A 21,889-nucleotide genomic window follows, 5' to 3' on the forward strand; every position below is an offset into this window, starting at 1 on the left:
AGTTGAATTACTTAGTAGATGACAGGTACATTTTTATATATGCAGTGTGTATGAATTATTTAGGGATAAGTGGGCAATGTTTTAGTGGAGTTTTAAATTAAGAAATTATAAAACTGTGTTAACCTATTTTTGTCTCATTCTAATAGGATTATTCAAGGCAGAATTGTAGCCATTTTCAACAAGGATCAACGATCAAAATTGTTCTTTTTCAAAAGGGGTTTCCAAGTTAAACATGAAAGGAAAATACTGGAATCATGTGGATTCTGACAGGATAAAGAATACAGCATCTCACAGTTACTTGTAATGGAACCTTTGTAAGATTCATCACTTGTCATGCACCCAACTGGGAACATGGATGTTGGTTTTTCTCGTTCTGCTGCTCAGACACTGTCAAGAAGCCACTGCAAAAACATCAAACAAAAAATTTCTCAGTGGGAAGGAAGGGCTAATGGTGTATCTAATCCAGAAAAGTGGCATCCAAAGGACTTTGGAGTGAGATATAACAACTGTCACCAAGAGATTCTTCCTAAGAAAAATCCTCTTGCTGAGGGAAAGAGCAAAAAGTTGGATGTAACCAGCTCTCAAAATGTGAGTCTAGGTATAAATGAAAATGCCAAAAGCTGTGATCAAAATGAGGATGAGAGTGAGAAACATAAATATGATGATACATGCTTCTTTAAAAATGAATCAGAATCCAGTTGGGTGTGTTCTCAGGTCAAACAAATTGAAAGTTGTAAAGAAGTTATTTTAGATCCAGAGACTTCATTACCTCCAGGAAACTTCTATACCTCACAAATATTGTGGAAGAAAATAGAAGCACTTCCCCCAGATAAAGTCTTAAATTTGGCTTTAGAACATTGTGACTCTTCAGAAAAAGAACTGAATTTCAGAGTTCTGGATAGTTCATGTGGAATTACTAAGAGCTTAGAAAATATTTACTCTGAACCTGAGGGGCACGAATGTGGACTTTCTATAAATCCTTTGCCAAAACCTCGTAGGACGTTCAGATATTTATCTGAATCTGGTGTTATGCCATATAAAGAAAGAAACTGTGACAAAAGATACTGTGAAAATAATTTTTGTGCAGAATCTTCTTTGGCTTCTTCCCAGGAACCTGAACCAAAGAAATATGGTGGAAAAATTAGAGGAAGATCTAAGAGGTATGTTTTAGCTTTTAGATAATGATTTATAAGTATTTTCCTTACAAGATTATTGAGCTTCTGTTTCCTTTTCAAATCAACTTCCATTCCCCAGCTTAGGTTATGGCCCTAATTTGAACATACAGATATTGATTAATGTGGAAGGAAAATAAAAAGAGGAAAAAGTAGAAGTGTAGGTAATACCTAACACAATCTACTGACAAGAGCATCAGAAAATCTTCCATTTTATATCTTTAAGAACCTGTAGGGAAGCAAGTACATTCTTGCACTTCAATTAGGGCATGCTGGCATTAGCCCCACTTTTTTTTTTTTTTTTTTTTTTTTTTATAACCTGTAGGAGTCATGTATAAAAATTGCTTTTAAACAGTCCACTCACCTTGTTTATCAAGGAAACAAGGTGATATTCTTTTTTTTTTTTTTTTATTTCATCTTGTTATGGGGGATACAGAATTGCAGGTTACATACGTTGTTCCTGTACCGCCTTTCCCCCCAAGTCAGAGCTCCAGGCGTGTCTGTTCCCCAGGTCATGGGTTTTGCACCCATCATGTAGGTATATATGCCTCCCTTCCCCACCCCCCCCCTTCCCGAGTCAGCACCTTCAAGTGTTACCATTCCCCAAACGGTGCTCAATGCACTCATTGTGTAGGCATACCCCCATCCCCTCCCCCACCCCCCACCTCAGTCTGATATCCAATTGGTGTCGTTCCCAGATTTGTATTTAGGTGATGATCAGGGAAACCAATTTTCTGGTGAGTACATGTGATGCTTGTTTTTCCATTCTTGGGATACTTCACTTAATATAATGGGTTCCAACTCTCTCCAGGAGAACCATAGAGATGTCGTATCTTCATTATTCCTTATAGCTGAGTAATATTCCATGGTATACATATACCACAGCTTACTAATTAGCCCCACTTTTCATTAGGGAGTGCACTTAATAAAGGAACCCAGTGAAGAACATGAATGTGATTGGCTAAAAGTCTTGAATTTTCTCATGGTGTACACAGGGCATCAACCTAGTTTATTATTCTTTTTTTTTTTTTTTTTTTTTGACAGAGTCTCGCTCTGTTGCCCAGGCTAGAGTGAGTGCGGTGGCGTCAGCCTAACTCACAGCAACCTCAAACTCTTCAGCTTAAGCGATCCTACTGTCTCAGCTTCCCGAGTAGCTGGGACTACAGGCATGCACCACCATGCCCGGCTAATTTTTTCTATATATATTTTTAGTTGTCCAGCTGATTTCTTTCTATTTTTAGTAGAGACGGGGTCTCACTCTTGCTCAGGCTGGTCTAGAACTCCTGACCTTGAGCGATCCACCCGCCTCGGCCTCCCAGAGTGCTAGGATTACAGGCGTGAGCCACCGCACCCGGCCTAGTTTATTATTCTTACATCTCTGATAAAACACCTTTGTAATTTGCACACAAGTCCCTAACTTAGATTTCTGTCTGCCATACCAATTTAAAGAAGATTAGAATTTATAAAGATATAACTTTAAAGTATATCTCCTTTCTTAAGGAAATCCTTTGAGTTTGAGGATATTCAGCACTTTCGAAGTCGGAACTCACAGAAGATTCATGAAGAACTTGGAAGAAATTCTGGTTCAGCACTTTATTACACACAATCTGAGGACAACATCTATGAGGATATCATATGTAGGTGCCCACAACTTTGCAATTAAATTTAATGATTATGTATTGCTGAAGCCCTTAATTGTAGAATGACATTTTCTTTTACAATCAAGCATATCTTGCTGTTTTTTTCTTTTTAATTATGGAAACCTTTAGTATGTAAATTATTTTATTCTCTAAGGATTTTGCAACTAGTGTAATATCCGGCTCAGTTCAGAAGTAGATGTTTATAGTATAGTATTTTGCGAATTCATTTAGCTCAGTTAGATACCTAACTGAGTGGTTTAATAGCTTGAAGTGCTGTTGATCTTGAGACCCACATCCTTACAGTATTGTAGAATAAGAAAGGTGAACGCAATCAGTTTTTTATTTCTTTTGCTAGCTGTGGTTACTTTTCCATTTAATTATATTTCTCTAAACATTTTTAAAATTATTTTTCAAGATCCCACCAAAGAAAATCCATATGAAGATATTCCAGTGCAGCCTTTACCCATGTGGAGATCTCCTTCAGCATGGAAGTTACCACCCACTAAAAGTGCTTTCAAGGCACCCAAGGTATAACCAGAGAATCATTATAACTGAGGAAAACATTAGAATCTTGTTTATGATCTTTACAAAAAGGTTAAGATGGTTTAACTGACACCTAAACGTAGGAGGCACTGAAATGTAAGTTTTATTGTTGGTGGTGGGTTTTTTTTGGGAGCAGCACACAGCTTTTTGTTTTGTTTTATTTTGTTTTTGTTGTTTTAGCACTTCAAAAAATTTGAATATGAGTGCCTTTAGACAGCCATGAACTTTTCAGTTCACTATAGTTCCCACTAGTCCCTATTAGTTTCACATCAACCTATGACTTACATTACCTGCCTGGTTCCTGAAAGCATTCGAGACCCCTCAGAGCAAAGGCTTGATTAATGAAGACTCAGTGAGCTGTTGTTTCGGGGGAAATTGATTACATTGTAGTAGGAGAACTTTGGATTAGAAACCTGAGAAATTTCTTTAAAATTGGTGAGAAAGAAATTTTGGTCTCCTCATTTGAGACAACTTTAAAAGAAAGATAAATATTTTTCTGGGATAGCTTTGACTTTGTAGGCGAACACAGGCAGTAACTAGATAATCTTACCCTTACCAGTACATCTTCTCTTGTTTTAGCTTCCTCCCAAACCTCAGTTCCCTCACCGGAAGACTATGGAAGTGAAACACTCACAGGCTTATTTATGGTCAAAGCTCACGAAGGATACCACTTTGCCTGTCACTCTAACTGAATGGAAGCTTTTCCGAGCTGACGAAGTTGCAAACAGGAAAAGGAAAAATCTTCCTAGGGTAAGGATTCCAGTACACTTAAATGACTAATAAGTTAGAGGGACCTACTGGAATTAGAAGACATGGAGGGCAGCCTTAAGTTTTAAATTTTTACTTATGCAAGAAAAGCACCTGAATGGCTTTTGCCAGAGTTTCTTTATGGATTTGGAAAATTGATGTTATGTGGAGGACTTTGTTTCGGTTACCTTGGCTCTCATTAAAATCAGCTGCATGTTTCAAGGAAGCACCAGAATCTTTTATATAAAAAAGCATTCTATCAAGCTGGCTTCACTGTTGTTCTTATTCATTCATTTATGTAAAATTGCCAAAGTGAGTTCAGTTTTGTTCCTGAGTTAACAGATTTTCAGTAATGACAAAGTATGTCATTAATTTGGGGCAAAAATTTACATTCAGTTAAAGAAAAAGTGAAATCTGTTACTTGGGTATAGAAATTATCAGCAACCATACTACATAAATAACTTCTCCCTTAAGGGAGAAAAGGCAGTAAGTCTGTAAATCATCTCTACTAGAACCATTGTAACCAAAATGAAGAAACTGAGATTACTTGTAGACAGACATATTTTCTTTTAGGAGAGGCACTTAAGAAATTACATTAAAATATTTTTAAACTCTGTACGTTACTTTGTTCTTCTGTTAATGCAGGATGTTTTTAGCATTGGCAAAATAATGTGCCAATACTATGTAGTAATAAAGAAATCAGATCATTTAAATATTATTCCTTTCCTTAATCCCATCTGAATTAGCTATATATATTCATTTAACACACAATTTTTATACCTGATTTGAACATTAAACAAAAGTCACAGCTATTTCTTGGTTTAGTAACTGTTGATTGGTTCCTTGGGAAATACTCTGATCCACATTTACTTTAATTCTTATGATTTGTTTCCTGCCCACTTCCTCTTTAATATGTGAAAAGTTAAAGACACAGGTTTTAAAAAGCGCTAAGCTAAAAAAAAAAAAAAAAAAAAAAAAAAGATGAAATAAATAAATAAATAAATAGCACTAAGCTGATCTCTCTCGGTGAAAAATAATCTTTAACTGTTTATTCTCCTGTATATGGTGAGGAATATATAAAAAACAGAAGCTTAAAGAACTGCAGGCATCCTGCAGTAGCTCTCTCCTTGCGGGAGAGATCATGTTAGCACAACAAAGCAGCCTCCCACATGGCCCAGAAGCAACAAATCATGTGCTCATAGGGAGACGAATGCAGACACCTAAGGGACTGCATTTAAAATGTGGTTCTTGGAATAGCATTAACAAATATTTAGGAATTATGGATCGTAGAGTTTAATGAGACTGGAAGAAGTTTTACAGTGCTTTTGATTTCACACGTCAGTATTTCATGTACTGTGGATCTTGAGTACTCAAAGCTTGTTCTCTTTCTGATTATAGGTGATAGGATCCAGCTTTTCCTTTTCTAATATTTTCCTAAAGGTTTTTGGAGAATTGGGGAGAAAAAAATGATGATGAACTCTTGATTGTCAGGCAGGAGCAGGCTGTTAGTACTTCTACCTGTGATCCTCCTTGGATTAAATCTTTTTATGATATCCCATATGCAGTACAAATTTTGGCTTTAAACTATCTTCAGGAACAACATTCCATAAGAAAAGCAGTTTTCATTTCTTTTCCTTTTGATGGCTCCAGTTATCCCTGGAAGGGAAACTGCTTCAGTTCATAGTTTGAAAATCACTGATCTAGTCCATATGCCTCTTCTCCACCCTTCTTTTCCATCGTTGCTATGGAAGCTTGTTCGGCATTGTTTGCTAGAGTACATTTCCTAATATCTTTACTGTTTGTGTCAGGTGTATACAGCAGTATGGTTTCTATCATTTCTTTGTATGAATATCCTACAATATTTCCTGCAACTAGAAAATAAATATAGCTAGCTCATAACTGAAATTTAAATGTATCACTTTGCCTCATATTTTTAGAACCGTTCCCTCTCCTTTGTAATACATTTGATTATGCTTTTCAAATGCACATTAATAATTATGCTATTTTTGGTCATTATATACCCCAAATATATATTTATTCCCATACGTCTTTCCTATAACCGCTAACAATACCTTTTCATTTTGGATTCTCTTATTTGTTTTTTATAATGGTAATATTTAAGAACATTTGCAATTTTTCTCTTGAATGGCAGCTTCAAAAATCTTTAAGAGAACAAACTCATCCAAAAATATGGGAATAATCTGCATATTGGAAACACATGTTTCTCACTTTTTTTTTTTTTTTTTTTTTTGTACTGTACTGATTCACTGCCTATTGATTGCCAGGATTGCTGGAGAAACTGGGACAAAAAAGAAAACAAGAACATTTTTCTTAAGCTACTTCGTTGGTTGTTATCTTGTATAATGTTTTTAACATTTGTAATTCTAGTCATTAAGTATGTTAAATCAGGATTAATACTTACGAAAAACTTGGAATTTTAAGATAAAAAGAAAAGTATACATGGAAAAATTAATCAATTCCTTCTTTTAAACGTGTTGATCAGCTCTAATTCTTTCTTCTTTTTTACCCCAGTCTGTGTCTGTCTGTCTGTCTGTTAGTCTCCTTCTCTCTCTCTCTCACACACGCGCGCACACACACACACCCTGTCCCAGCAGGAAAGAAAAATTTCTAATGAGTAATGCTTATGAGATGGAGAGAAGCAATTGTGTAATAAGTTAAAAGCATATGGTCTGGATTTTACTTACTCAAGACATAGATTGATGATTGGTAGGAAAAAAAAAAACAGTTTTTGTATTTGAACATATTTGAGTATTCTATTTTTATGACATATTTCTAAAATAAATTGTAATGTTAGTACTCCCAGTAGCAAAGACAGTATTCCCTTTGACAAAAGCTAAGTGTGATTATCCTCCCTTTGGGAAAAATTCCTGGAAGCAAAAATAACTGAATCTCACCCTGTCTTCCAACTGAATGAGTGTTCTACTTCCTACTCTGGACAAATCAAAACTTGAGCTTAATAGTAAAGGCTTGGTCACTATATGAAGTAGTCACATTTTCTGCAGGTTGTGACACGGAGTGACAAGGAATCTAAGAACTTGTGCTGGGTTTATCTGGAAAGGAAATATCCTCTCCTACTTCCCTATGCTTATTAATATGGACTTTGTATTAGAACAACATATCATCTAACTAAAGATAAAAATTTTAGATTCAAAATTGAAAAATGTAAAGGTTTCTATTTATACAATGGATGTTTTCTCTGAATGAGAGTCACTAGTAAATGTCGTCAAGCTGTGAAACTTGTAGGTGTTGGTTTTAACTTGTATTTTTCTGGTCTTTTTTTCAGCTTGTATTGAAAATAGATGACATATTTGAATCTAAGAGAGGGAAGAAGAGGGTAAAGTTACACCCTTACACTGGAAAAGAAGTAGTACCTCCTGCAAAAGGTAAGACTTGCATTTTTTTTTTTTTTTTGAGACAGAGTCTTTTTTTGAGACAGAGTTTTTTGTTTTTTTTTTTTTTTTGAGACAGAGATTTTTAGTATCGATGGGGTTTCACTTTTGCTCAGGCTGGTTTCGAACTGCTGACCTCAAGCGATCCTCCCACCTTGATCTCCCAGAGTGCTAAGATTACAGGTGTGAGCCACCGCACCTGGCCTGTGTATTTTTTTTTTATTTCAAAATATTAAGGGGATACAAATGTTTTTGTTACATAGATACCTGGTATAATGCTTAAGTCAGGGCTTTTAGTGTACCCGTCACCAGAATAGTGTTTATTGTACCCCATAGGTAAGTTTTTATCCCTTACTCTCCTCCCACCCTCCCACCTTCTTGGTTCCCAATGTCCTTTACATCTCTTTGTGCCCATGTATGCCCATCATTTAACTCCCAATCATTAGTGAGAACATGTGGTGTTTGTTTTTCCAAAGAATTTGTATTCTGTTCCATCTATTTTTAGCTGTCAGTGTATGAGGGGAGAATCATTATATAACTTAATATTTGATGTGTATTATAATTTTTGGTTTACTTTCCTGTCTATCCCACTTAAGTATAAACTTCTTTAGGTTAAGGGACAATTTCTCAAATCCCTTTTATTTAATTCCATGCCAAGTAATAACTATTAGATGAATAAATAAATGAAAAAATAATTATAAACTAATGAGACTAATTTTCATAGGCAGATTGAATCATTATTTTGTAGTCCTGCTTTGACTTATAGTTACTTATCAGTATAGACTTTTTCAGTGGAGAAATAAAAACATTAGATATGTATAGACTGAACATATGTGGTACTCAACTTGTCGTCATTTAATAAGTTTAATAATTTTATCCTTCAGATGCCTAGATAAAGCATATTGTATTAAGTAAGAAACTTTCAACATTCATAATGAATTATTAGAATTTTCTTACAAATGCATGCAAGATTCTTAAGTTGGTTGTCTGACAAAGAATATGTAGAATTTAGCAATTTTATTTATAAGATTCATAACAACAGCCAAGTCATACCAAAGGAGAATATTTCTTCTTCTTACGGACTTCCAAAGACAGAAATGTCTTAATTTCCTTTAAAAATCTATTCAACATTGTGACAACTTACTACCTGAAAATAAAATCCTTTGTGTTACAACTTAAGACTCTTTTTTCTTACTCTGTGAGGATTAAAATCAACTGGTCACCATTTTTAATGTAAGTTTTCATATTTTCAAAGGCAATTATTAAAACATGTTTTAGTCTCTGGGGAAGAAATACTTTTGGTTATTGTTATTAATAATAGCTACTACTTATTGAGTGTAGTAATAGTTTCTTTACATATTACATCCCATATGTAACATATGATAATTAGGATAGGCAGGGACTATCCTAAGTTTACAAACAAAGAAGCTGAGCTAGAGGAGGAAACATAGATTTGAATCAAGGAGCATGGCTCTACAATGTCTTAATCTTTTCTATCATCAGCAGTCACTTTTTCTCATATACTTTGATTTTTAGTGGTCTATCTCTTGTCCATGTATTTCCTTATCCACAATAAGAGTATTGTCAAAGGTTTTTTATCTGTATAATTCAGAACTAGATACAGAAAATGAAAATGAAGACTGATGCCAGGTATTATGCTGGATCCTTTCCAATGCATTATTATTAATTCCCTAAATAACCCTGTGTCAGATATTATTGTCACTGTTTTATAGGTAAGGAAATAAATTATAAATTGCAAATTATGTAAAATAGTAAGACACTAGGGCCAGGACAAGTGCCTAGCATTTTCCCAGATTAACAGCAGTCTTTTGGTAACTACTGTCCAGGTATTTCACTCTAAGTAGGTTATTACTGATCCCTTATTTTATTTGTATGCTTTATGCCCTCTGGATCAAGGCCATTTTAATATATTTAGCTCTAAGACAAGTTTTTTTCCTTTTTTTTTTTTCAGTCTCAATAGAGGCTGTCAAAAATTGCCGATGCTGACTATATTTCAAGTCATCATGGTGGAGTATTGGGAAAAGTTTTCAATTAGCAATAATTATGCCTTGGATAAGCCTCATTGGCTATAATACTACCACTGTGCAAAGCTAAGACAAGTTTTTGAAGACCCAAATCCTTTTTATATACTATATCAATGTTGAAAAGAAAAAAATTCTTTAATAGCCTGAATTGCCAACTTCTAGTGCGCACACACACACAAAAAGGAGCATTCTCTACATTGTAATCCTTCTCTAAAAGTTTATTTTTCTAGGAGAAATAAGTTCTAGTGTTCTCTACCACTGGAAGATGACTATACTTAACAATAATATATAGTTTCAGATAGCTAGAAGGATATGAACGTTTTCAACACAAAGAAATCATAAGTGTTTGAGATGATGAATTTGCTAATTACCCTGATCTGATACTGTTCATTATACATATCAAAATATCACTATGTACCCCATGAATATGCAGTTATTATTTATCAACTAAAATATGGGAAAAAGGTTTTCTTTGCATGGCTCAAAGAAAACAACATTTACCCAGCTTCTGTGACCACTTCCTCCTGTGTATCAGAGAAGTTTCTCTCACATCTGAGGATCTCTTGGCTCCATCATTGCAGATTTTCATTTTTTTCCATAAGTTTTTGTCTGTATATCAACAATGCCTCATAAAACTAGATAATTATATTTACCTACTCTGTCAGTACATGCTAGGGTTTACTAATGTATTCTAACCTGAACATTTCTTAACTTTCAGTTTTCAGGTGTTATAAAATGACTTACCGCTTTTCTTCAATTCTGTCATTATAATTTTGTGTGTTGAACTCACATATTTAAAAAAGACAACCTGGTACTTTTTTGATCCCTACAGATTCTCAATAGATTTCCCTATTGGCTCATAATCCACTGAACCTTCATTCAGTGTCTTGGAATGTAGGTCATCAAAACCCATAGATGTGAATATACTAAAGCCACTTAAATGATCTTTTATAAGATCTTTTCCAGTTATATTGTCTTTTCTCCCTTTCCTCTTTCTTTTCTTTCTTTCCAGACACTTCATAAGCTCCTAAGAGGTGCCTGGTGCTAAGGATACAAATCGGACTCAGGAGCTATCAATGTTTGTTTCTTCCTCCTGAACAATATTTTATAGCCCCACTATAATTTCTGAATGGTGGCTAATTTGGAGTTATAAAGCATATAGTATGCAACAAATAAATAGGTAACTTCTTTTGTAACATCTCTTATGTACCTTTCCCATCTATCTTATAAAGAGGTACCATTTCTTTTAATGTTCTCTTAGTTCTTATTATAAAATGAAAAGCCAGAGTTTACCAAACCTCCTTCCACCACTCCTAAAAATTGTATGCATATGCACATACTTTTTCTACACAAATAATGTTATACTATTCATATTTTGCCTACCTTACTTTTTTAAAAAGCTTAACTAATGTATTTCAGAGCTCTTTCGGTATCAACACATAGAGATCCACATAGCTGAACTGTATTTCATTGTATAGACATAAAATAATTTTATTAAGTTGGTAGACATTTTGGTTGTTTCTACCATTTTATTTAACCTGTGGATATTTAAGGGGAGTATGTGTGTGTGTGTATACATATATATCTTTAAACAATGCTACAATATGCATCCTTTTACTTATATTTCTGTATATTTGTAAGACTATATCTATAGAGTAAGTTTCTAGCAGTGGATGGAATTACTTGATCAAAGAATTTGATTTAAAATTTTTTTTTTTTTTTTTTTTTTTTTTTGTTGAGACAGAGTCTCACTTTGTTGCCCAGGCTAGAGTGAGTGCCGTGGCGTCAGCTTAGCTCACAGCAACCTCAGACTCCTCGGCTTAAGCAATCCTACTGCCTCAGCCTCCCGAGTAGCTGGGACTACAGGCATGCGCCACTATGCCCGGCTAATTTTTTCTATATAGATTTTTAGTTGTCCATATAATGTCTTTCTATTTTTAGTAGAGACGGGGTCTCGCTCAGGCTGGTCTCGAACTCCTGACCTTGAGCAATCCACCCGCCTCGGCCTCCCAGAGTGCTAGGATTACAGGCGTGAGCCACCGCGCCCGGCCTTGATTTAAAATTTTTATAGCTGTGGCCAAATTGTCTCACAAAGAGATTGTAACAGCTTATGTCTCTACAAACAGCGTTTGAAAATGCCTCTTTCCCCATAATCTTCACCAATATTATGTTTTATTAAAGCTTTTTATTTTTTTGCCAATATCATGGTTGAAAACTTATATCTTATTTGTTTTAATATGCATTTCTTTCATTTTTAACTTGGGCAATTTTCATGCTTATCAATAATTTATAAATCTTTTTCTATGAATTGCCTATTCCTACCCTTCATTCCTTTTTCTGTTGTGCTGTATTTTCTTCTTGATTTATAACAGTTATTTGAATATTAAGAAACTTAGCCTTGTATCTGCAATGTGTTTAAAAATATTTTCCCAGTTTATTGTTCACTTTTGAATTTACTAATGACTTTTTATTAGATACAATTTTATATAATCAAACTTACATATATTTTGATTTATGACTTCTAGGCTTTTGTTTTTCCTGATACATTTAAAGATTTTCCCTTTCTTTGTACTTTTCTTATTTTGCTTTAACTTTTCAGACAATCTAGATATCTTTCATTCATTTATTCAGGAAGCTTTTTTTTTTAATTTTATAAATTGTGTGCCCAAAACTGTAGTACAAAAACTCCCTTGTGAAAACAACATAGCCCCTTATCCTCAAGATACTTAAAATGTGATTGGGGAAAATAAGAACAATTCAAAGCAGTATGAATACTATATGAATTCAGAGTAAAAGAAAGATCAATATGGGCCGGGGTGCAGTGGCTCATGCCTGTAATCTTAGCACTCTGGGAGGCCAAGGTGGGTGGATCGCTCAAGGTCCAGCCTGAGCAAGAGTGAGACCCCCGTCTCTACTAAAAAATAGAAACAAATTATCTGGCCAACTAAAAACACATATAGAAAAAACTAGCTGGGCATGGTGGCGCATGCCTGTAGTCCCAGCTACTCGGAAGGCTGAGGCAGTAGGATCGCTTAAGCCCAGGAGTTTGAGGTTGCTGTGAGCTAGGCTGACGTCACGGCACTCACTCTAGCCCAGGCAACAAAGTGAGATTCTGTCTCAAAAAAAAAAAACAAAAAAAAAAAACACAAGATCAATATGGGTTTAGAGGTAGCTTAGAGGCATTATAGACAAGGTAGACTTAATTACTTGGTAATTTCTCCTAGCTCCCACATTTTCTTGTTATTCTAAATTCATAGTCTGCCCGGTGTTTGATTTTTGTTTAGCCTGCTTAGTGTTCTACCTTTGATACTTTATTTGGGAATATAAATGCAGACAAGGATGCAGATGTAGAAATAGAATCCACTCTGAATCAGACTTCTTAAAACTAGTCCAAAATTCTGTTAACTCTAGAATCAGGGATGAAAGAGGAGCTGAGGAGTGAGGTAAGTTTTAGGAAGAAGATGTAATAGAGTAGTTTCTTTGTTGCGCCTTTTATTCTCTTTCAGTAATTGTCCTAACTTGATATAACTAACTGGTTTGGAGAAAGGCTCAGCATCTTCATTATTCCTTACTCCAAGTACCCAGGTCCGTGGAGGTTTTACATTGTTCTCATCCTCGTATACTTCCTACTGTTGGACAATACAGATGGAAACTCTTCCTCTCTTTTCAGGTGAAACCAGTGGGAACGAAAGTGATGCCGAGTATCTGCCAAAGAGTGAGTGAGTCATTGGGGCTGCTCCCGTTCTTGTGATGATCATGGTTATAGGTGGAGTGGCACCTACCTTTGTGATTAAGCATGTTTTTTCTCACATGATGTTTCATTTTGTAGGTGATTTCTTTATTTTCAGAACCTGAGAGATTTGGGGAACTAAAAAGTACACTGTCAGATCTTTGACAGCATTAAAAATTTCCCATAGTAGAGTGAGACAAACCAGTATGGTTCTTAGAATGGAATGTTTTTAGGGGAGCGGCGCAGAGCTACGTGTCCAGACGTATATGCGGTAGTTTCCCAGCAGCCAAAATAGTGTGTGAATCATCCTCTGAGACAAATACTTAGCATTAAATATCTGATTTTTCACCGTCACTCAAGTGTAATTTAAGTTACTTAAATAAGTAACTTTGATATCTCCGATATTGAAAAAGGAAACATTTATCTGTTTCTCCTTCATGGGCATTTATATTCCAAATTATTGTGCTGTTTACTTTCTACTAGAATATATTACAGAATGCACCATGTATTTCTGGCTATATTTGTCCAAGCACTTCACGGTGCCCTGTATCCTTTATTTAATGAATTGTGAAAGCAAGTTATCTAGTTCCTGTTTAACTGACTAACATACTAAGTCATGGAAAAAAGTAGGAGACATGAATTTTCAAAGCTGAGTACAGGGCAATTCCAAGTCTGATACTCTAATCTTATGATTAAGAGTCTTGTGCTCCCTCCACTGGCCTGAATTGCTTCAAGTCGGATGTTTGATTCTGTAGCCTGACTGAAGGTGAAACTTAAATCATCATCAGGTTCAGCCTAGATATGTAAAGATGACTAATTTAGTGCTATTGCTACTGAGACACAGGACCTAAAATTTTTTGGACTTAAACTCAGCCCTTTGAGTAAGTAAAGCTTTGTCTAGAGCACTAAATGTAATTCTGGGGAGCCACTCCTACATGTATTTTCTTAAGTGCTCTTAATATTTTGATCAATAGTATAACTTCTTTGGGGCCAGAATGCTTCGTATCTCACAAAGAAGAGAAAAATAATCAGAGGATGAGTCTTTCTATTCAGTGGCTCAGAATGACACATAAACAAATCTCTGGGACACTTAGACTCATTTTTTCTGCAAGTACACCATTTCCTCTAGTGGAGACTCCCGCCCACCCTGCCACATTTTCACATTTTCAGAATTTAGAGATAAATGGGAATAGAGGATAGATGCTATCCAGTCTTGAGTGGCATTGTTATGACTGTTTAAATAGTATGCTTCCATAATTTTATTCTTTTGAAGAATAGTCTGCAAATAGATACCTTCTTCCGCTTCATTTTTTTCCTCACGTGTTAGTACTATTTATTGATATAAGCATATATTCATTATTAGTAATATATATCAAGGAGAGAAGGAAAAAGGACAGTTTCTTTACTGTGAGAATAATTTTTGTTTTAATTTTTCAGATTCATCCCTTTCTGTACTTACTCTCTGTAGGATGCAATTCTTTTATTAGATCCTGCCCACCCCACCCCTTTGATTTCATGGCATTCCAGGCAGTGGCATCTATTATCTGTCAATCCAGTGCTTTTTCCTGACATTTTCCATGTGTCCTGGTATGATGCCGTGAAAGATGTGTTGGGACACACATAGAGTGTTGGTTGGGACATGAAATGTTAGTCTCACTGCTGCCCAGAGGTAGAGTGGGGACCCTGGGCACTTGTGACGGTCTGTACTTATCCCGTAGCTATGTCATAGCCCTAACAGGTATGTCTGCGTGGCAGATATTGGTTAGTCAATATTCATTCAGCAATGACTATGTGAACATTAGTCCTATATGGGTCATGACCTCAAGATGCTAGAGGGAAGATAGGGCTACAGAGAGAAAACATAGCTTCCTGATTCCATTCCAGATCGCCACAAGCGCTTAGCACAGCTGCAGCTGTCTTCCAAGAGGAATCCTCACTACCAGACCTTGGAGCGGGATCTTATTGAATTACAAGAGCAGCAGCTGTTTGAACTCTTTGTGGTGGTATCTCTACAGAAGAAACCATCAGGAATAAGCTATATTCCCCAAATCATACAACAATTCCCTGGCAAGGTAAGTATACGGAGGCCAAGGGCATTCAGGAATGTTCCTGTGTCTCTATTTATTTCCTATCTTTCTGTTTATTGTTATCTCAACCAGATTTTACCAATACTGTACTTGTGATAGGATCTGATAAGTGACTTTAATGACATCTTATGTTAGGCATGAGCTACAGCCATAGGAAAAAACAAAACAAGCTCATTCTCCAAGTCAGTTTTTTATTTTTGGCTCTACCATTTAATAATCTTTAACAAGTTACAAAGCTACAATTTTCTCATCCTTGAGGAGGAGAGTAATAAATGTGGCAGACCAGACATGGTGGCTCATGCCTGTAATCCCAGCACATTGAGAGGCCAAGGTGGGAGGATCACTTGAGGACAGGAATTTGAGACCAGCCTGGGCAATATAGCAAGACCCCTCTAAAATATATATATTTTTTCTCTCAAAAAATAATAAATAAATAAATAAAATTAACTGGGCATAGTGGCGCATGCCTGTAGTCCTAGCTACTCAGGAGGCTGAGACAGGAGGCTCACTGGAGCCCAGGAGCTCAAGGCTGCAGTGAGCTATGCTCACACCACTGCATTCCAGCCTGCATGACAAAGCAAGAGCCTGTCTCAAGAAAAAGAAAAAAGAAAGAAATGTATTAATTCTGGCTTCAGGACTAGGTCTAAAAAAGTAAAAAATAAATGTGGCAGAATAGGGTGGTAATGGTTTAGAACATAGACTCTGAGCCAGCATGCTGCATTTACTACTTACTAGCTCTGTGACTTTGAGCAGTTACTTAACCTCTTGGTGCCTCAATTTCTCCATTTGTAAAATGGGGTTAATCACAATAGTATCTACCCCTTTGAGTTGTAGTGAGGATTAAATGAGCTAATTTGTATAAAGCACTTAGAACAGTGTCTGGCATATATAGTAAGCACCATATAATGTTACCCATTGTTAGTAATAATTTAATAAGATTATGTAAATTACTTAATGCAGTTTCTGGCATAGTATACACTTGATAAATGGTAGCTGTTATAATTAACAATATTATTTCGTTTGTTCTACCTTTTTAAAAAATCATTCATTCATTCAATCAAATATTTTAAAAATACCCACTGTTTTCCAGGATTAGATGATGATAGTACAACTGAAAAAGGTCTTCTTAGTCCCTGTTCTCATAAAGCTTATTGAGCCTATGAGCAAACTGAGCCCACAGGCATTTGTTTGGGTTGTTTTTTTTTTTTTTTTTTTGCATTGCATTCATATTTTTATAAAAGTAACAACAAGTTTTGTTGCTAACTTTTAAAAATCAAATTTCACTTACAAATCTGTATAGCTGCCTTTTCCTGAGGAACTGGAAAGACTTCCAACACTTAGCCTACATTCCTAAGGGTCAGGAATTGGCTGAAGCTGAGCAAGGAACAGGACTTCTTGGCAAGTGACCAGTGCAGTTGCACAAGGCCCCTTCCCTCCACTGCTCAGAGGGACCCTATGCTTAGGGTTTAATGCTTTGCAGTCACCATCTTGAAAATGCTTAATAATTTTATCTTTGAATTTGTGTCCTACAAGAGAAATTCAAAGGGAAAATTGATGGGAAAATTGGACGTGTGCCAAGGTCTTAAAGCCACAGTTCATGCATCGAGTCACCTCCTGCCGCCTACCTGGGATGGATTCTCTAGTTATCCTGTTCCCTACAGCCTGGTTCCAGGGCCCTATCTGGCTTCCTTTATACTCTCACTCAGTGACTGCTGCCACCTTCTCTCCCTTGCTGGGGCTTGGGCACGGGCACAGGCTAGGGAGAGTTGGACCAAGCAGGCATTGCCCTGCAGCATATGGGAGCAGCCCACCCTGCCCTGGGCCAGTAGTACCACTCATGTCCAGTGGGTGACTTGGTAGGGACAAACCTTTCCACCATCCCAATCTCAGTACCCCTCTGTGTGGAGGCTGCAAATCCTTCAGGGCTACCCAACTGCTATGGGTTAGAATGTTATGTTACACACATAGGAAGGGAAATTGATGCCTGGCTCAATTTCCTTACCCCCATTCAGGACAGAGACTCAGTTCTGCAGCTGCCTGGCAAGGAAACCCAGCAGCTGGTGGGCTACTTGTGTACCAGATTGCAGGCCGGGGCCCCTAGGCACTTGTAAGGGTTTGCACTCGTCCCCCAGGATCCTCATGCCTGCGGGAATGTGACACTAAATAGCAAATAAAAACTCCATTGCAGGTTGGGAGACCACAGAAAAAAGGAAAGTTTTATATTTTATTTTATATTTAATTTTTCTTGCTTTTTGAACCAGGGGACCCACATTTTCATTTTATGCTGTGCCCTGCAAATTTTGTACCTTATTCTAGTAAGGAGCGATCCCTTTAAATAGGGACATTCACTCAGTCACTTTCAAACTTATTACTTGGGCCACTTCTCTAATTTAAGTCGTTTGCTCTGCCACTTTAGGATTTTGGGTTTATAATGCTTAGGTATATGTTTCACTAAAAAAGCTAGTAAAGCACAATTGTACTAGAATCTAAGAATCACTTCTTGCATGGATTCTCATTTTTTAAAAAAGTCCCCAATAACATCCCTACAGTAAACAAATCAATAAGTTTAATTTCTCATAAAATTCCTCAGTGTAGCCTAAGAGCACAACATCACAGCACTTACATTATTTTAGACTATAATATTAAATCTAAGTAGTCATGAGTAATCAAATTTCTCAAGAGGAGCTGAATATTTTCCTGGTTTTGATCAGTCTTACAATTGTAGAGGAATATCTAAGCCTGAATTAATGGTCTCAGAACCAGATAAGGACGCAGTTGACTCTGGCAGCGATTTAGGGATGTCTGTAAGTAAAAAAGCATCTTTGTGCCTAAAGCACCCATAAGTTAGAGAGGAAAAGAGCTGATTGAGCCCTTTTTTGATTCTGTTGTGGAAACCTTGAATGGAGATGATTGTGCCTCACTTAACAATATAAAAATAATAGACTATATTACAACTAAAAATTTGCTAGGATGCTTTTCCATTTTTTAAGAGGTTAATATCCAAGTGACCCAGAATGGCTGTTTTGGTTTTTTTTTTAAGAAAATAAAGGAGGCAGGGTACAGTGGTCCATGCCTGTAGTCCTAGCTAGCTACTCTAAGAGTCTGAGGTAGGAGGATCACTTGTGTCCAGAAGTTCAAAGCCAGCCTGGGCAACATAACAACACTCCTTCTCAAAAAAAAAAAAAAAAAAGAAAAGAAAAGAAAAGAAAAGAAAAGAAAGAAAGAAATTAAAAGGTCATTTTTATTATTTGTCTCAAATCAATATGGTAATTAGGCTTATGTGCTTGTTTTTATAGACAGGTGATACTAATTTCTAAATGTCTGGTTTCATTAAATTTAGACTGTCTTTTAAAGTATAATATCAGACTTATGAAAGAGGGTCTTCCATGCCAAAATTTTATAGGAAGTTGCAAACTAGTAATTAGGTAGCAGAGATTATATGCTTAGGGAAATGATTATATATAAGTTAGATTCTAAAAATAGTATCTTTTCTAAATAACATCCATCTGCCATTTTAAAGCATCTTTGATTATTGATCAGAGAGTGCCTTGAGCTGACTAGGTTTTTGCTCCCAGTATATTGTAGAATGGAGTTTTATTTATCTTATATCCCATGATTCATTAAAAAAATACTGGGTTTTCCACTAGTATGTGAATCCTGACTTAAGATTTTACCTCTAGATAAGAAACTATTTTCAATCATCTCTCTTAGACTGTATTATAATGGATACCCACAGGTGCCATTTCTATGTAAAAATAGGATTCTTTATTCTTAGGAACTCTTTTCAGTGCATCTTCAGTGATTTCCAGTCTTGGCCTTCCTGTTTTGATAGACAGTACAAAATCATGCTGAGACAACTGCTCAGGCTTATCAGAGACTTCTTTTCCTGAGACCAAGCTGAGTTTTTTATTTCTCTTCTCCACTTACATAGAATAATAATCACCTATGGTGTTATCTTTTTCAGGGTGATCATGGCTATAAGCAATCCAAAGACACTGAAGAGAGGCTCAAAGTTATCCCAAAATTTTGTTTTCCTGACTCAAAGGACTGGGTGCCAACCTCAGAACTCAAGAGGTAAATGGGTACTTTATCTGATTTCTACTTGTTAGAACTGCAAAAATTAAATCAGAGTTTTTGAGAAATGGCTAGAGCCAGGAGTGAAGCTGCGTGAACACTGGCAGGTCAAGGATGCAGTGGGAGGAAAGGAAGAAGCAGAACTAGAACATTTCCTATATGGGGCTTGTAAAAAAAGAAAAGAAAATACGGAATAATTTCTGTGTCAGAGAGAAAACAACTTTGAGAGTCTCTTCAGTTTGCCAATTCTGCAGAAAAAATAGTTCCACTTTCATAAAATTAGAAATGTCCCCAAGTGGACAGAAAAGGAAAAAGGACTTGGATTTTGGGATGCAATCTAGAAACAGGGATAAAACAAGCAATGTCTTCATCTTGTTTCTTTTTCAAGTTGATATAACAAGCCACAGCCCAGATTATATGTTCCCCTGTGGAACTTGTACAAAGGAAGACATCAGTTTGGGAACTATGGGTATAATGAGAAGGGAATTATTAAAGAATTTATGCCAGGTGTCTAGAGGAAATTACTGTTTTTAATTAATAAACCATTATCACCTGAATCCTGCTTGTAAATCAATAACTGCTTTGTTCAACACTATAATTATTGATGATGCTGTTGAGGTTGAAAAGCTTGATTTAGTTGAACCATATCACATGCCAATGACCTGCTGGGTGACAGCCTCAGCTGTTGCTTAAGTAGCTCTGCATGACTTCAAAGGGAAGTCGAAGGGGAAAAAAAATAGCTCTGCATTTCCACCTCACATTGCCTCCAGGCTAAGCTGCCATCTCTCATAACCAGTTTAGCCTGATCAACACTCTCAGCCATCAGCATTGAAGCTCTTGTGTTGTCAGTTGTACTGCTAACCACGTAGGCAGCTTCTTTCATGTTGGCTTGGTAGCTCCATGGTTGGCTTTTTCCCCCAAGTTATGTATGTTTATTCTAGAATATTTGGAAAATATAGAAGAGTAAATAAAAAGCGAAATTAAACTCACTGGCAATCTGGGTTACTCAAAGAGAGTCACTGTAAATATTTTAACATTCTCTCCCAATCTATATTTTTGGCCACATATGGACATATATATTTATTATTCAAATTTGGATTTCTTTGATTCTTAATGAGTTTCTTTCTTGGGCATCTTTAGGTCTTCTTTTTGTAAATTATCTATGCATATCTTTTGCCCATGTTGATGTTTTCCCTATTGATTTTTATAAATTGGTGATATAATCCTTTGCCTATCACTGTTCCATATGACTTCTCATAACTAAATAGAATTTGGGAATTTGGAATGGGGAAATGGCATATCAAAATCTTTCATAGCTTACCTATATGTTTGACCATATTAGGCATTCAACAAAAGGAAAATGGGCTTGATTAATAGCTAGAGTGTATAAATAAGAAAGTAAAAGGAGGCAACAGCATCAATAGCGTATCCAATACCTTATTCCCTCACTCTAGTACAAGGCAAGATATTCTTAAGGCAAAAGGCAATAAATGTAATTTTAGTATCTCCTCTTAGATCACAAAATGACTGCTGTTGGACCCTAATTTTCAATTGTTTGTTCCATGAGGAATGCTATAAGCAGTTGTTTGGCTCTCAGAAAAACTACTGGCTATTTTTACAGTGAAACGTTCTCCTTTGTCTTGACTGGTGAAGATGGAAGCCGGTGGTTTGGTTACTGTAAGAAGCTCTTGGTAAGTACCACACCTGTGCTATAGACTGGGTTGCTCAAGGAACAATAGAGTCAAGCTAGGGACTTCAGAAATACTGTCTCTAGATGAGTTTGAGGGCTACTTAATGATCTGTGTATTAAAGAAGCTTTGTTAGCTTTAAACAGCAAGAGCAACATGGGGGTTAGCCACAGAGTGTTCCAAACCATGGAGTGTTCCAAAATAAAAGGGGTATGTATTTATTTTATTTATTTGTTTGTTTATAATAGAAGAAATAACCACTGATGTACTGGCTGAATATCAGTCTGGGTATATTTGAGGAATGAAGAACAATGAACCAGTCAAAGGAGCTCTGAGTTACTTACTAACCATACTAGGGCTTTCGTCTTACTTAGAATACCTTCACTAAATCTAGACTAAATTGTGCTATCACTTTTAGCACTTTTCCCATCTTTCAGTGTTCATTGAGAGAGAGAGCCCTGGTTCCTGCTCTGTACTGAAGAGTATTAATAGTCCAAATTAGTAAAAACTTGTGCTGGTTAGTTGTTTTGTTGTTTTGTTTTGTTTTTTCTTTTAGCCAGAAGGCAAAGGAAAGCGACTCCCTGAGGTATACTGCATGGTTAGTCGCCTAGGCTGCTTCAATCTTTTTTCAAAGGTGAGTGGAGAATGGGCTCTATGAAAAGTGGTATTCTTTCTGAATTCTCAATGTCAAGTGATATAGACTTTAACATCTTACTGTAGAAACGTTCCCTATTAGTAAATTAGAAACCACAA

The 21,889-nt window shown here is 36.1% G+C and overlaps 1 protein-coding gene and 1 non-coding gene across 2 annotated transcripts in view; one reads left to right on the top strand and one right to left on the bottom strand.

Moving 5' to 3' along the window:
• Positions 1–338: 338 nt before the first annotated feature.
• The window catches only part of DENND2C (DENN domain containing 2C), a 33,843-nt gene continuing 12,292 nt past the window's right edge, over positions 339–21,889 (top strand). Inside the window, exons 1-9 of the mRNA XM_069478944.1 lie at positions 339–1,160; positions 2,673–2,809; positions 3,228–3,340; positions 7,407–7,506; positions 13,228–13,272; positions 15,172–15,359; positions 19,339–19,448; positions 21,070–21,139; positions 21,693–21,770. Coding sequence (XP_069335045.1) covers positions 352–1,160; positions 2,673–2,809; positions 3,228–3,340; positions 7,407–7,506; positions 13,228–13,272; positions 15,172–15,359; positions 19,339–19,448; positions 21,070–21,139; positions 21,693–21,770 — 1,650 coding nt within the window. The 5' untranslated portion in view covers positions 339–351. The remainder of the gene's footprint in view (positions 1,161–2,672; positions 2,810–3,227; positions 3,341–7,406; positions 7,507–13,227; positions 13,273–15,171; positions 15,360–19,338; positions 19,449–21,069; positions 21,140–21,692; positions 21,771–21,889) is intronic.
• On the bottom strand, positions 9,485–9,625 carry LOC138390971 (U4 spliceosomal RNA). The gene has a single exon (XR_011234623.1). It is a non-coding gene; the product is annotated as a U4 spliceosomal RNA (small nuclear RNA).

The sequence above is a fragment of the Eulemur rufifrons genome, chromosome 8 (assembly GCF_041146395.1).
Source record: "Eulemur rufifrons isolate Redbay chromosome 8, OSU_ERuf_1, whole genome shotgun sequence".
NCBI classification, from domain to species: domain Eukaryota; kingdom Metazoa; phylum Chordata; class Mammalia; order Primates; family Lemuridae; genus Eulemur; species Eulemur rufifrons.